General features: G+C 46.6%; 1 protein-coding gene across 1 annotated transcript; it reads left to right on the top strand.

Annotated features, from left to right (window-relative positions):
- The first annotated feature begins 261 nt into the window (after nucleotides 1-261).
- LOC6588406 lies at nucleotides 262-11,009 on the top strand. Its single transcript, XM_026986093.1, has 6 exons — nucleotides 262-399; nucleotides 5,621-6,019; nucleotides 6,219-8,143; nucleotides 8,209-9,344; nucleotides 9,415-9,516; nucleotides 9,648-11,009. The coding sequence occupies exons 2-6, from the start codon at nucleotides 5,768-5,770 to the stop codon at nucleotides 9,941-9,943; spliced, it is 3,711 nt and encodes a 1,236-aa protein (XP_026841894.1). The 5' UTR covers nucleotides 262-399; nucleotides 5,621-5,767; the 3' UTR covers nucleotides 9,944-11,009.
- The last annotated feature ends 1,155 nt before the right edge of the window (nucleotides 11,010-12,164 follow it).

The raw sequence follows: 12,164 nt of genomic DNA, 5'->3' as shown, positions 1-12,164 counted from the left end.
AAGTCGGGGAGATGAACAGATTTTGTCCTCCTTTGAAATATTTCGGAAACGTTATCATTTACAGTTTTGACTCTGCGCGGTACTTTATCGAACGCAACGGTCTGGCAACTCCGCACACAATCACACCCAAATTACTCACGCACCCATACAGTTGCACAGAGTTGTCCGCCATCTTAGTTGCGTGTTGTCTTCTCTCAACTTCTGAACTGAAAATTAATAATAAAACGCATTTAAAGCGATGCCCAATTAAGCGAAACACAAAAAAGTGCTACAAAATATATTCACCTACAGCTGAGAGATCGTCTGGAGTTTGCAACTAAAAGATTTCAAGGCGAAAATTGTATTTGAAAGTGGAATTGCAGGGCGAAGAAAAAATTTTGCTGCAAGAAAAATTCCCAGGTCTGTGCTGGCGTAATTGGCAATGTATGTGTCTGTACATGTGTGCGCGCAGTGGTATGTGTGAGTGTTTGAGGTTGGGTATATTGCGCGCGTCGCTGCGGCGCCAGTTTAGTTTGGCTCGTCATCAGGTTGGGTAAATTTTGTTTCGCTCTCGGTGCTCTCTCTTTGCGTGTGTGTAGCATGTGCATGTGTGTGTGTGTGTGTGAGCTGAGCTGAGCTGAGTGTTGCGCTGATTGCTGGCAGTGACGCATTCTTGTTTTGCATCAAAGAAAAAGACGGCGCGCATTGATTACTCGGTATACATAGTATATATGTAAAAGGCATCTAACAGCAATTAAAAATAGTTGATTAAAATCATTCATAGTTGTTCCACCATAGGCCAAACCAGTGCAAGTGCAATTACACGGTTCGAATACACAAGTGCTCAGCCGGATAAGGTGGGGGGGAGACAAAGTGAAAGGGGAAGAGGGAAGGAGAAAAAAGGGCGAGGGCGAGACCGCCGCTTTTGAAAACGGATGAAGAAGAACCAGCAAGAATAAAAGAAATCATAAAAACGCCGGCAACAGCGGTTTTCGAGTGCGCTCCACATATGTATTTACATATACATATACATACATGAATATATACGAATAAAATAAATAGTGTGAAAACGGATGACAAACAAAACGCTAAAACGGAATTCGAAACGCTCGTCGCGCTACTTCCCCCCAAAGTTCATTTACACGGAATTTGTAATTTGTTTTGTTTAGTTTTTGTTGATTTGTTTATTGGCCTCTCACTCTCTCACACCAATGAGCACATATGCATTCGTACATATGTATTAATGCGGGTGTCAGATGTGTAAGAGAGGAGCAGAGGTGTGCCTTGTGGTGCTCTTAATATCGTTTTCCGACAGTCATGATTATCTCCGGGCTGTGTCTGTGCATATGAGTGTGTGTGTTTGTTTTGCCAAAAAAAATCTTGCGGTTCGAGAGACCCAGACAAACGTTATCTTTGGCTTTAACGGAACATATGTATAAACATATACGTGTGTGTGCTCGGGTGTCTGTGTTTTTCCGCTAGTACCTGCGACAGCTGCGCCGCCTCGTTCAGTGTGCACAGAAAACAACTGTAAACCTTTCGGAGTTTGGATTACTGTGGAAACGGATCCCACCTCCTATATTACACCATGGATTACACACACCCAACAACAAAACGGAATATTCCCTCAACCTAGTTTCGAAGCGCCTCAGATCTTGGAATAATTATATGCGGGTCATAGTTCGGTTCTGGCAGCAACAACCTCAAACACAGTTTCTTAAACCTGTCTGGAAACAGAAGGAACAGGAAGTTATGCGTCTAACCTCGTTAACCTGGTCGGTGGTGATGGAACAACGCAACCCACCATTGCACCATCCCACCAGGCTCTATCAACAATCTATCCCCGACCATCCCCCACATAAATACCGCTCTGGAAGTGCAGAAACCTCAGTGGGAAGTGGACGGACGGGCTGAAGTGGAGCCTGAGAGCTCGTCTGGCTTCGCTGGCTGCCTGCTTGCCTGCCTGCCTCTTGGCGCTCTGCCTTTTGCCTCCATCTGCCGTTGCGGTGGTTTCAGCCTGCCTCCATCTGCCGATGCGGCGGTTTCAGCCTGCCTTTGCCTCCAACTGACGTTCAGCCTGCCTCTGCCTCTGCCTCTTCGTCCTCTTCTCCCTCTTCCGTCATTTGGCAGTGGCGGTCGCTGTCGTCATTATATTATATAGCTTTTTTTTTATATTTAGCTTTACACAATTTAGCCTTCAGTTTCCGGTTATGAAGGAAGCAGCAACGACAGCAAACGGGTTCGGGCTCGGGCTCGGGCTCGTCGTCTCCGTCGCCTTTCCTGCATTTGCAATGTGCATTTCAATGTAATTTTAGTTTTGCGTCGACAGATGCTGAATGCCGAATGCTGGATGCTAAATGCCTGAAGGGCCCTAAGAAGTATGCCTTTCCAGAGTATTTGCAACTACAAATGTAGTACGTACTATCGGTCCAGTCCATAAATGTTCAACTGGTACTACTACTATACGGATATCTCTGGTTTTTTATTCTCTATGTTGTAAATGTGTTGCTGTTGCTGTAGCTCAGTAAGCGTAACGCTGCAAACGCTTTGCTCTCGTAATTAACCTCTAGACCGGCTTTCTGCCTGCCTGCTTTGCTGCCGCCTATCAGCCTGGCTGTGGCTGGGCTCGGGCTCGGGCTGGGCTGGGCTTTGTACAGCTCGTTTACCCAGCAGACCTTTGAGCAGACAAAGTTTCCTAAGCCAACAACCTTCATGTGCCAGGGCACTCGTTTTCAACGCGGGGTTTCTTGAAAATTTTGTGGCTGCCTGCAGCAGCAGCAATGCGCAGAGTTCTGGAAAAAGGTTACGCACCTTTCCAAAGACAAAACCGATGGAAATTTTTCATCATATGTTATTATAGTACCCTTGTTTGTTACCTTTAAAATAAGTGGAAATTACCAATGATGCCCAGGAGTTTTTCCATTCCCGTCTTCCTTTCGACAACAATTAGATATCTTTTAAAGATCTCTGATCTCATTTTCTTTTAAAGCTCCAACAACAATGATTTGTAAGGCTTCTACACGTATTTAATTGTTGTTATTTTCTACTTGGAGTCTTGGATGTCTTGCCACTAGCTTTAGCCTTTCTGCCTCGACTTCTTTTGTCTTGGTATTCTTTGGCTGTTTTCTTGTCTCTGCCTCTTATCATTCGACATTCGAGCGTGTTTCCAAGTCGAACGAAAAAAACGAGTTAACATTTAAGACCTAAAATGGCCAAAAACCTCGCGACTGGCTTTGCCAGAGATGGAGATGGACAGAGACCAGAGTGAGCAAGAGAGAGGGAGCGAGCGAGATCGCAGAGTAAGCAAACCAAAACCGAACCAAACAGAACGGCTCGAGCAGCAACAAAAGCAAACAATAACAAATTCCCAGCATCGTCATTATTTGCAATTATCGACAGTCTGCTTTCGTGTGGTTTCTCAGTCGTTCTTTCTTTTATTTGTCTGTTAAAAACAACTCGTCGTAGTCTCTCCCTCTACCTCTCTCTCTGCTCGGTCTTCCTTCCTCTCTTCCCGTGCTGGTGGACAGACTCTTGAGATCAAAAACCTTTGGTCGGAATTTATTTGATGTACTTGTCCGTTTCTGCGTTTCTTCGTCTCTGTTTCTCTGCTTCTCTGTTGCGTGGTGCGTACGAGGCTTGGTCGGTGTATCCGTGAATCGCGAATGCGTATTCGCTCGTCTTTAACCTTAAAGATTTCAATGCCGTGCGTATCATGTTGCCCCGCCCCGCCTAGCCTTGCCTCACCACTCCCCGCCCTCGCGTCTCTCTTCTTAACGGTTCGCAATGAATAAATAAAACGAAATCATAAACAAAACTGTCACGTACACTCCTGCACTCAGGCACACGTACAAGAAGGGGGGGTGTCCCAGCACTTGTGTGGGGGCCCTCTGTGTGTGTGTGTTATGCAGGGAATCTTACAAATGCTTTCAAAGTCATTTCCTTCTTTCGCAGAACATGTTAAGAAAACATAAGCAAACAAAGAGGCAGTGCTCCCCTCATCACCCATTCAGCGACAAGTTGGACGTTGTTCGGTTATAATCATGAAATGGCTTTCCTCCCCTGATGCAAGCATCGAGGGAAATGGAAATCAATATGTGTGTGCCTGTGTGTGTGAAACTAATCAAAGTGCAATGCAATGAAAATGCAAAAAAAAAAAAGACAATGAAGTCATTGAAAGTGCACACTGTGACGGAATATTTTTATGAGGAGGGCTTTATAATTTGTAAATAAGAGACACCCCTTGTTAGATATCTGTTCTATCCTTAATCAGCTTCAAAAACAGAGCCCTGTTGCTGGTCGCTAAAAAGTATGAATCGGCATATCATAAAGCTTCCAAAGCAACTAGTCGTATAAAGGCCTTTGTTTAGTAAATCTGTCGAATCTTAGGATTTATTGGTAATGCCCCTCAAGATAATACAGCAACGGTTAACAAATTTCTATTTTTACTTTAAGGCTTTCCACAAAAATCGATGTGTTAAAATTGATTGTTTATCTCTTAAATGGTGGGGAAATTCTTACGAAAATAAATGTTTTTACTTCTTGTTTTATGATCGTTTTATCTCCTATATTTGCCCCTCTCGTTTTGTGCGCTTCAAAAGTCCAGTAATACGGCCCCATTTGCCGCTCATCTGGCCACACTGTGCATCGTCTCTGGCTCTGTCTCTGTCTCGTTCTTTTGCACTTGCGATCCACTGCGATCACTGGCGTGGCGTGTAGCCCCAATAATTGTTGCTTTCCTAAGTTCAACATTATTCATTTATTTATACGCAATTTCTTTTGTTGTTGCTTATATACGGGCCTGTTTGTATGTACATAGTGTATACAGATACACTTTTATATGCAAATTTTTGCAAACAAACTGTGCTCTATGGCATCGTTATGTATTATTTATATGTATGCAGCTGTATTTATCATATACTCATACTCTTGCAGGAGGTATTTTGATTTTTAAACAGATTTTTGCAACGTAGAAAACCCCATAGAGCATATCTATTCTGGAATCGATTTAGAAATGTCTGTATGTCGGGTTCTCAGCCAAGTTCGGATTACTGGAAACTGGTATTTCTGAGAAAAACTTTCCACAAGCGGAAGCTATGTATCATCTATCGCTCTATTAGGGTATCAAATGCTTCGTAGCCCGAAATCAGCTTCTCTTTCCTTCTAGTTAATTGCGAATTCGTTTTATTATCAGCATTTGTTATTAGCATTAACGGTACCAAGAAGCGGTTGGCGGCACTCAGCGCAGGGAGGGGTGGGAGGGAGAGGGACTGTGCCGTTTAGGGGGGAGGAGTGACAGGCAGACACAGAGGAAAGCAACGAAAGAAAGCAGCGAACGAACGAAACAGATTTATTTATTTTGATTGTAGTTTGTTTTTATTATCGCATTCGTTTCTCCTTGACTCCCCCAGCCCCTGGCTGTGTGTGTGTGTGTGTGTGTGTGTGTGAGTGCGTCGTAGAAAAAGACAGAGAGAGAGAGAGAGCGAAGGGGAGTGCCTGTGGATGTGTGGGTGAGAGTGAATGCATGTGTGACTGCATTTTGGAGAGCACGTGACAACGCCCTGTTATGGCGTCTCAGGCCGGCTGCTGCTTTTATTTCCGCTGACTTATCGATTCATTATTTCTTTATCTCTTCGTATCACAGATCAAATAACGAAAGTCAGGCGACGAACCAACAACAACAGCAAGTACCAGGCACCAATCAGCAGCAACAGAAACAGACGGGACAGCGGGGACAGACAGAACGAGGAGAGGACCAACAGACGAGAGCGGCAACGGCTTCACATTGGACATGTCATGTCAGCAAGTGTCCAGATTTCATCCAGCCACAACAGCAACAGCAGCAGCAGCACTAGCTAGGAACACAGCCACCAAAAGAATTGCCACAGCAGCAGCGGTAGCAATAAGCACAGCAGCAGCCGCAACAGCAGCCACGCTGACGCCGGGGGAGAGCGTCGCCGGCAAGACGACGACAGAGGACTCGGATCCGTATGCATTCACAGAGACCGTTTCAGTCGCGCCGCCAATTCTATTCAATGCACAGGTAAGTGCTATAAGTGGAATGCATTGTCGCTGGCTAGCCGGGCCTTTTGTAGACAATCTAACAATGCCCTCAGTTGCAGTTATACTAGTTGCAGAGCACTCCTCCCCTTCCCCCCACTGCAAGGGCATGACAAGAGTTGTTAACCCTTTTTTCCATGTCAAACTCTAACACGTATCTTTTGTCTTTTGCGCGTTTGTAGAAATCGCGAGCCCGCTTAAGCGAAAACAACAACAAGAGCAACAGCAACAGCAACAATAGGAGGCTAGCAGCAACAGCTGGGGCAAGCAACAGAAAGGCCACTCTTGCGGCACAGCTGAATGCCACAGCAGCAGCAGTAGCAGCAGCAGCAGCAGCAACAGCAACCGCAAAGGCGCAGGCGTCTTTAGCAACAACAACAACAGCAACAGCAACAACGAATTTCAATAATGTCACGCAATCTCAGAGACAGCAGCCAGCTTTGTCGCCGGCGCAGTTGCCGCTGCAAGCGCAAGCGTCACCGAAGCGGGCTACCAACGTCTGCATCGTGCGGCCGCAGCAACAGCAGCAGGAGAAACTAGCAGCAGAGGCATGCCAGCAGCCGCCCACACCACCTACGCCGCCGCCACCTCTCTACTCCCATACGCCCTCGCTGTGGCAGACGCCGCTCATTCTGGACATCAGCCAGAAGCAGCAGCAGCCGCAGCACCCGTACCAGCAGCAGCAGAACCATCATCAGCTCCAGGCTGTGTCCATTTCATTGGCCAGTCCGCCTACATCGCCCGCCTCGTTACCCTCGCCCACTCTGACACCCACAGCAGCTGTGACCGCCATGGTGTCACCGATTGTCTCGCCCAAGGGTGGCCTGCCCCTGCCGCCGTCGAAGTTCCATCACACCACATTGGCCCAGCACTTGCAGAAGGTAGAGTGCCTCAAGAAGAAAAAGTCCTTGCCGCTGACATGCCAGAACAACAATAACAATAACAAGCAACATAACCACATGGTAGAGTCACTGAACAAGACGATAGGGACAACAACTACAACGTACAACCTGACACAACCGCCACCACTGACGGTGTTCAATACGGGAACAGTCCAAGCGGCGGCTCCTCCGCCAGCAGCAGCCGCTCCTCCACAGAAACAGAAACATTCCACCAGCAGCTTGGATGATAGCGATCTCAATGAGATACCCGTCAATGTTATCTTTCGCAAGCCGCCAGTCTTGATGGCCGGAACAGGAGTAGGAGGAGTAGCAGCAGCACCAGCAGGACAAGCCCAGCCGAACGGAGTCAAGATGTTGCTACCCACGCCGCCGGCAACTCCACCAGAGGTGACAACGCCACCGCTACTGGCTCATCGACTGCCGCAGTCGCAGCAGCCAGCTGTTGGCATCCCAGCTTTGGCTCCCAGCTCGAAAGCTTCTGCTCCAGTTGTTTCCCTGGGATCTGCTGTGCGTTCTGCGGGTACTCTGCTGGTCGTCTCAGAAGGCAGCACCCCTGCAGCAGCCACACAGGCAACGTGTTCGCTTCACACACCCCTCAACCCGCCCGTTAATCCTGCAGCATCCATCAAATCTGAACAAATGTCTTCCAAAGTTGCCAATGCTAATGCTGCCGTCAATGCAAACGCCGCGCCAAAACGTCAAACGCCAGGAGCTGCTGCTGGCGGCAGAAGAGGCAACAACAACAAAACCAACAATGCAGCGAGCGTCGCCAAGAAGAATTTAGCGTCAAAGCCACCTCCACCACAGGATCTGAAACCGAATCCGATTGTACCCCCCATACCCATTGCAGACAAGACAGAACCTGCTGTCCGCCAGCGGCGGCGTAAGGCCGCCTCCAAGCGCTACTCTGCGACGATCAACGAAAATGAGACGACGGACAATGCGACAGACTCGCCGTACTGTTTGCAGCAGCATTGGATGCACACCACCGGCAGGGATATGATCCTTGACTTTCCCCTCTCGCCCAGCAATCGCCGGGAGGAACGGATTGCCGTCCGCAAGGGTATGCTGAGGCGTCAGGCGCTGCAGCTACAGTCCACTCGATCTCTGCAGGATTTGCCAGTGCGAGCGGCCCGCCAGCGCCTCCAGTGCGTCCAAAATATGCTGGTCAAATATCAGGATCACGCAGGACAGCAGCAGGGCATGTAAGTACACCTTCGTGTTTTGCTCTTCACTTCTGGTGTTAATCGAATTGGTTTTTCTTTTGCAGAGGGATTGGCAATCGCTGCCTGGTGTCCACCTGTAAACAGCCCACGCTCACCATGGCCGCCCACTGCGAGCGCCATATTGTGAACAACAGCACCCAGCAGCTGTTCCAGCCGTGTGCCGCCTGGCTCATGGACGGCACCGCCTGCCTGGCGCCTGTCTTCGATGTCCTGCATACGCTGCCCCTGTGCACAATCCACAGCCACCTTCGTGCCGGCCTCGAGATGGTCCGGCCAATGGCCAAGCTGACGGCCGCGAATCTGCCTTTGGCAGTGGCAACACCCGTAGCGGCCGTGCCGGCTAAGCGCAAACGCAAGGCGAATCCCAATCCTGTGAGTCGGCCGCAGAAACGGGGCAGGAAACCGAACACTGAGCATCAGATGAGCCACCAAATTAGTAGCCAGCCTACCACGCTACCGGTGATGCCGCCGGTAGTGATGCAGCGAAAGAGCAGCACCACCTCGCTGGAGTCCATAGCCAGCAATTCGCAGTGTTCCTCGGCCAACTCTCATTCCCAGCTGTCCTATACGCCGCTCACACCCACGCCAACGCCAACGCAAACGTTCACACCCGCGCCAGTCCCAGTATCTGTGCCACCGCTACCCGGTTTGCCACACTTGTCCATACCGCCGGCGCTAGCTCCTCTCAGCGGGGATTACCAACCGAAGCAGCAACAGCAGCAAAAGCAGCATCAGCAGCAACAGCATCAGGCGCTGTTTAAATTCGAGGCTGATCCCCACGTGCAGCAGTTGGAGAGTGGCCTCAATATGCTGGCCAGTGCCAATATCAATATCAAGGCCGAAGAGATCAACCAAATTGTGGCACAGCTGGCGGCGGCTGGTGGGGATCTGCAGCCGCAAAGCAACCTGCACAACAACAACAATAGCCTACACTTTAACAACAACAACATGAGCTACAGCAACAACAATAGTTTCCCCTCGTTCAACGCTGCCTTCGGCAATGCCATTGGTCAGCCCACGCACAACGGCCACCAGACGGCTCTGGCCCTGGCCAACACGGCGAATCTGTTGGGCCAGGACATGTTCGGTATATGCGAGAACAGCTCGGCGTACGCCAGTTCCGAGGACACGGGACTGGGTGGCCTGAGCGAGTCGGAGCTGATTGGCGCTAACGATGCTGGTACGTACACTTGGAGCATCACTGTAGAGGCAGACTGTGGCTAACACTCGTCGTTTACTTTATATTGCAGATGACATAGCATTGAATGGCGCCCACTTGCTGGAGGAGCACGATCTGGTAAATGTGTTCGACACGCTGCCGGACGATGCCTTCAACGAGCTCTTTCAATCCGGTGTGTATTTAACAGCAATTTTACTTGTTTTGTTTTTCGTTGTACTAATTAATGTGTGCCCTCGCTGCCATTGCAATCGCTGTCCTGTCCGCCCTCGCCCTGGCCTTCGTCCTGGCCGCCTGCCAACGCAGTGCAACAAGCCGAGTGCGAGGCCATGGATCGGGCGCTCGAGATCGCCGACAAGAACCTCAAGTGTCTGCAACAGACGATTGTCGGCTCAGAGGATAACGACCTGCTTAGCGATTTCCTCGATGATATGTTAGCCGACGGGGTAATTAGCTCAACGAACACTTCCGGCATCGATGCCGCCACGCTGTTCGTCGACAGCAGCAGCGGCGGCGGCACCAGCAGCAGCAACAGCGCCAACAGCAGCTGCACGCCGGCCTCCGCCTCCGTGGCAGACATACGCGGCTTGGTGCAGACCTAAGACGCGGTGGTCCCGGCCGAGGACCAGATCAAAGGCTATAGCTGGCACACGGCTAGCGTCACTTTCAAGAGATCATTCGAGCTATGAACTGCACTTTCTTCTGAGCAGCTTTCGTGAAGAGTTTAGGTGTTTTCGGCAAATTTCTCACCAGATTCTGGTTCGGCACACACTTCTATATAAATGCTGCTCGAATGTATGTATCTTTATAGTATATGCGCCTGCACATATGCATAGGGAAATCGTATAGATATGGGTTAAATGTAAAAATCAAAAACAAAAAAAAAACACTAAAAATTCGAAAAAATTGAGTAAAAAAATTTCGATAAAATATTTAAAGCAACTTAAACAACAAATACCTAATAAAAGAAACAAAAAAAGATTGAAAGTATATGTGTGTGAGAAGACACGAACACTCACACATGCACACAACCGACACACACACACACACAGAGCAGTAGCATTATATAGCTCTTAATGTAATCTTAATTGTTAGCAAAACAACAACAACAACAACAACAAACGAGGATTGTAGAGTGCAGCTTTATTATACATACATAAAGAAGAGACAGATATACAGACAAGAATTATATAGAAAGAAATCAGAAGCAGAAACAGAAACAGAAACTAGAAATCAGAACACGGACACTAGAGAAAAACCCAAAACCCACGTCTGTAGGGAATCATAGCAACAGATTTCGATTTTCAATTAAATTCGATGGCATTCATCGTTCAGCTAAGTTATCAAATGAATTTGTTTAAACAACTTTGTGGGAGCGCATTTACAGCAGAAACACTTTACACTCGAGATCGAGATATCTAGGTATTCAGATATTCAGATATCCAGATATGAGAATTGCAATCAATTACAAAGCAAAGAAATACAAAAACAGCAGACGGATAAAAATGATTATTAGTAGTTTTTGTATAATACTTGATTTGCACACACATACACACACACATACAATACACAGATACATTTATACACACACATACATACAACGTACAAGGGACTAGTTTGAAACCGCGAATCGTATTACTAAATATACATACTATATACTTATATAAAACATATATAAATATATATATATATATATATACAAAACAAAACAAAAAATACTATATATATGTAACACCATACATTTTAAGAGTAAGCTTTAATTTAAACCATTAAACCACCCCCAACAAAGCAAATAAAAAAAAGAGAGAGAGAAAAATCAACAAAAAATAAAAAAATAGCAGAGATAAATGTAGAACTTGGGTTTGAACTCGATTTTAATTTAGCCTAAACAATTTTAAAAAGCAAAATTAGGCTGCCCCCCAACCAAGCAACGTTTTTTGAGTTTTCTACCTTGCGATTGTTCTGTAAAATATCAAGTATAAATATAACTTAACTAAACTGTAATTTTCTTTAGTTAGTGACACACACGTACTACATACATATAAACAAAGGGATATATACGAGTACATAGTATATATATCTATATATAAAACCAATACACATATACACAAAAACATGCAAGAAAACTGTTACGCTTTAAAATACGATAAAATACGACTCAAAACCAACCAATAACCAACCAAACCCCCTTCCAGACTTTCCCCAAATCATTTCATTCCAAAAAACCACACCCACACCCCAAAAACCATCCATTGTAAGTTTTCATTTCTCATCCGTCGTCTAAGCAAGTATTAAATGAATGAAAAATACGTTTAATAAACCCCTCGATAACTATGTATTTGTATATGTTGAAGCATCCTTCATCGCACACCGATTACCCCCCACAAACACAGGCACACATGCTCATCGCTCATTGGGATTGTCCTTTCCGGGAAAGTTTTGAGGGAACGAACGAGCAGAAAGATGGAACTACTTATAAACATAATGGAAAATCTGTAATATATTATATGATACGATATGATATGTGTAACTCCCGCACTCTCACTCTCTATCTCTATATATAGATGTAACTGAACTGTATGTATTCGTTTTTGAGTTAGTTTATTACATTACTGATTAATGGGTTTGCCCCTGCCCCTGCCCCCAACCTCCCCAAACGCTACTCTGATCTACTTCGCTGTGCAAGTGACGCGAACAAAATTACTGTTTTTTTTATATATATTATACCGAAACTATAAAACTATACTGTGTATTTCTCTATGCTTTACGATATTTTTGTTAACCAAAACTGGTTTAATTTGTAAGAACTGCAGAGATGGGTCG

Source organism: Drosophila persimilis, unplaced genomic scaffold (genome assembly GCF_003286085.1).
Source record: "Drosophila persimilis strain 14011-0111.01,24,50 unplaced genomic scaffold, DperRS2 tig00000000-arrow-pilon, whole genome shotgun sequence".
Taxonomy (NCBI): Eukaryota; Metazoa; Arthropoda; class Insecta; order Diptera; family Drosophilidae; genus Drosophila; species Drosophila persimilis.
Note: the sequence above shows the minus strand (reverse complement) of the source record. Positions and strands in the feature narration are given on the sequence as shown.

Excerpts from the sequence above, each read along its gene's own strand:
- LOC6588406 (XM_026986093.1), top strand. The coding sequence starts at position 5,768 with ATGTCATGTCAGCAAGTGTCCAGATTTCATCCAGCCACAACAGCAACA. Across the intron at positions 6,020-6,218 it reads CAATTCTATTCAATGCACAG|AAATCGCGAGCCCGCTTAAG; the intron begins GTAAGTGCTATA and ends GCGCGTTTGTAG. Across the intron at positions 8,144-8,208 it reads GCAGGACAGCAGCAGGGCAT|AGGGATTGGCAATCGCTGCC; the intron begins GTAAGTACACCT and ends TTTCTTTTGCAG.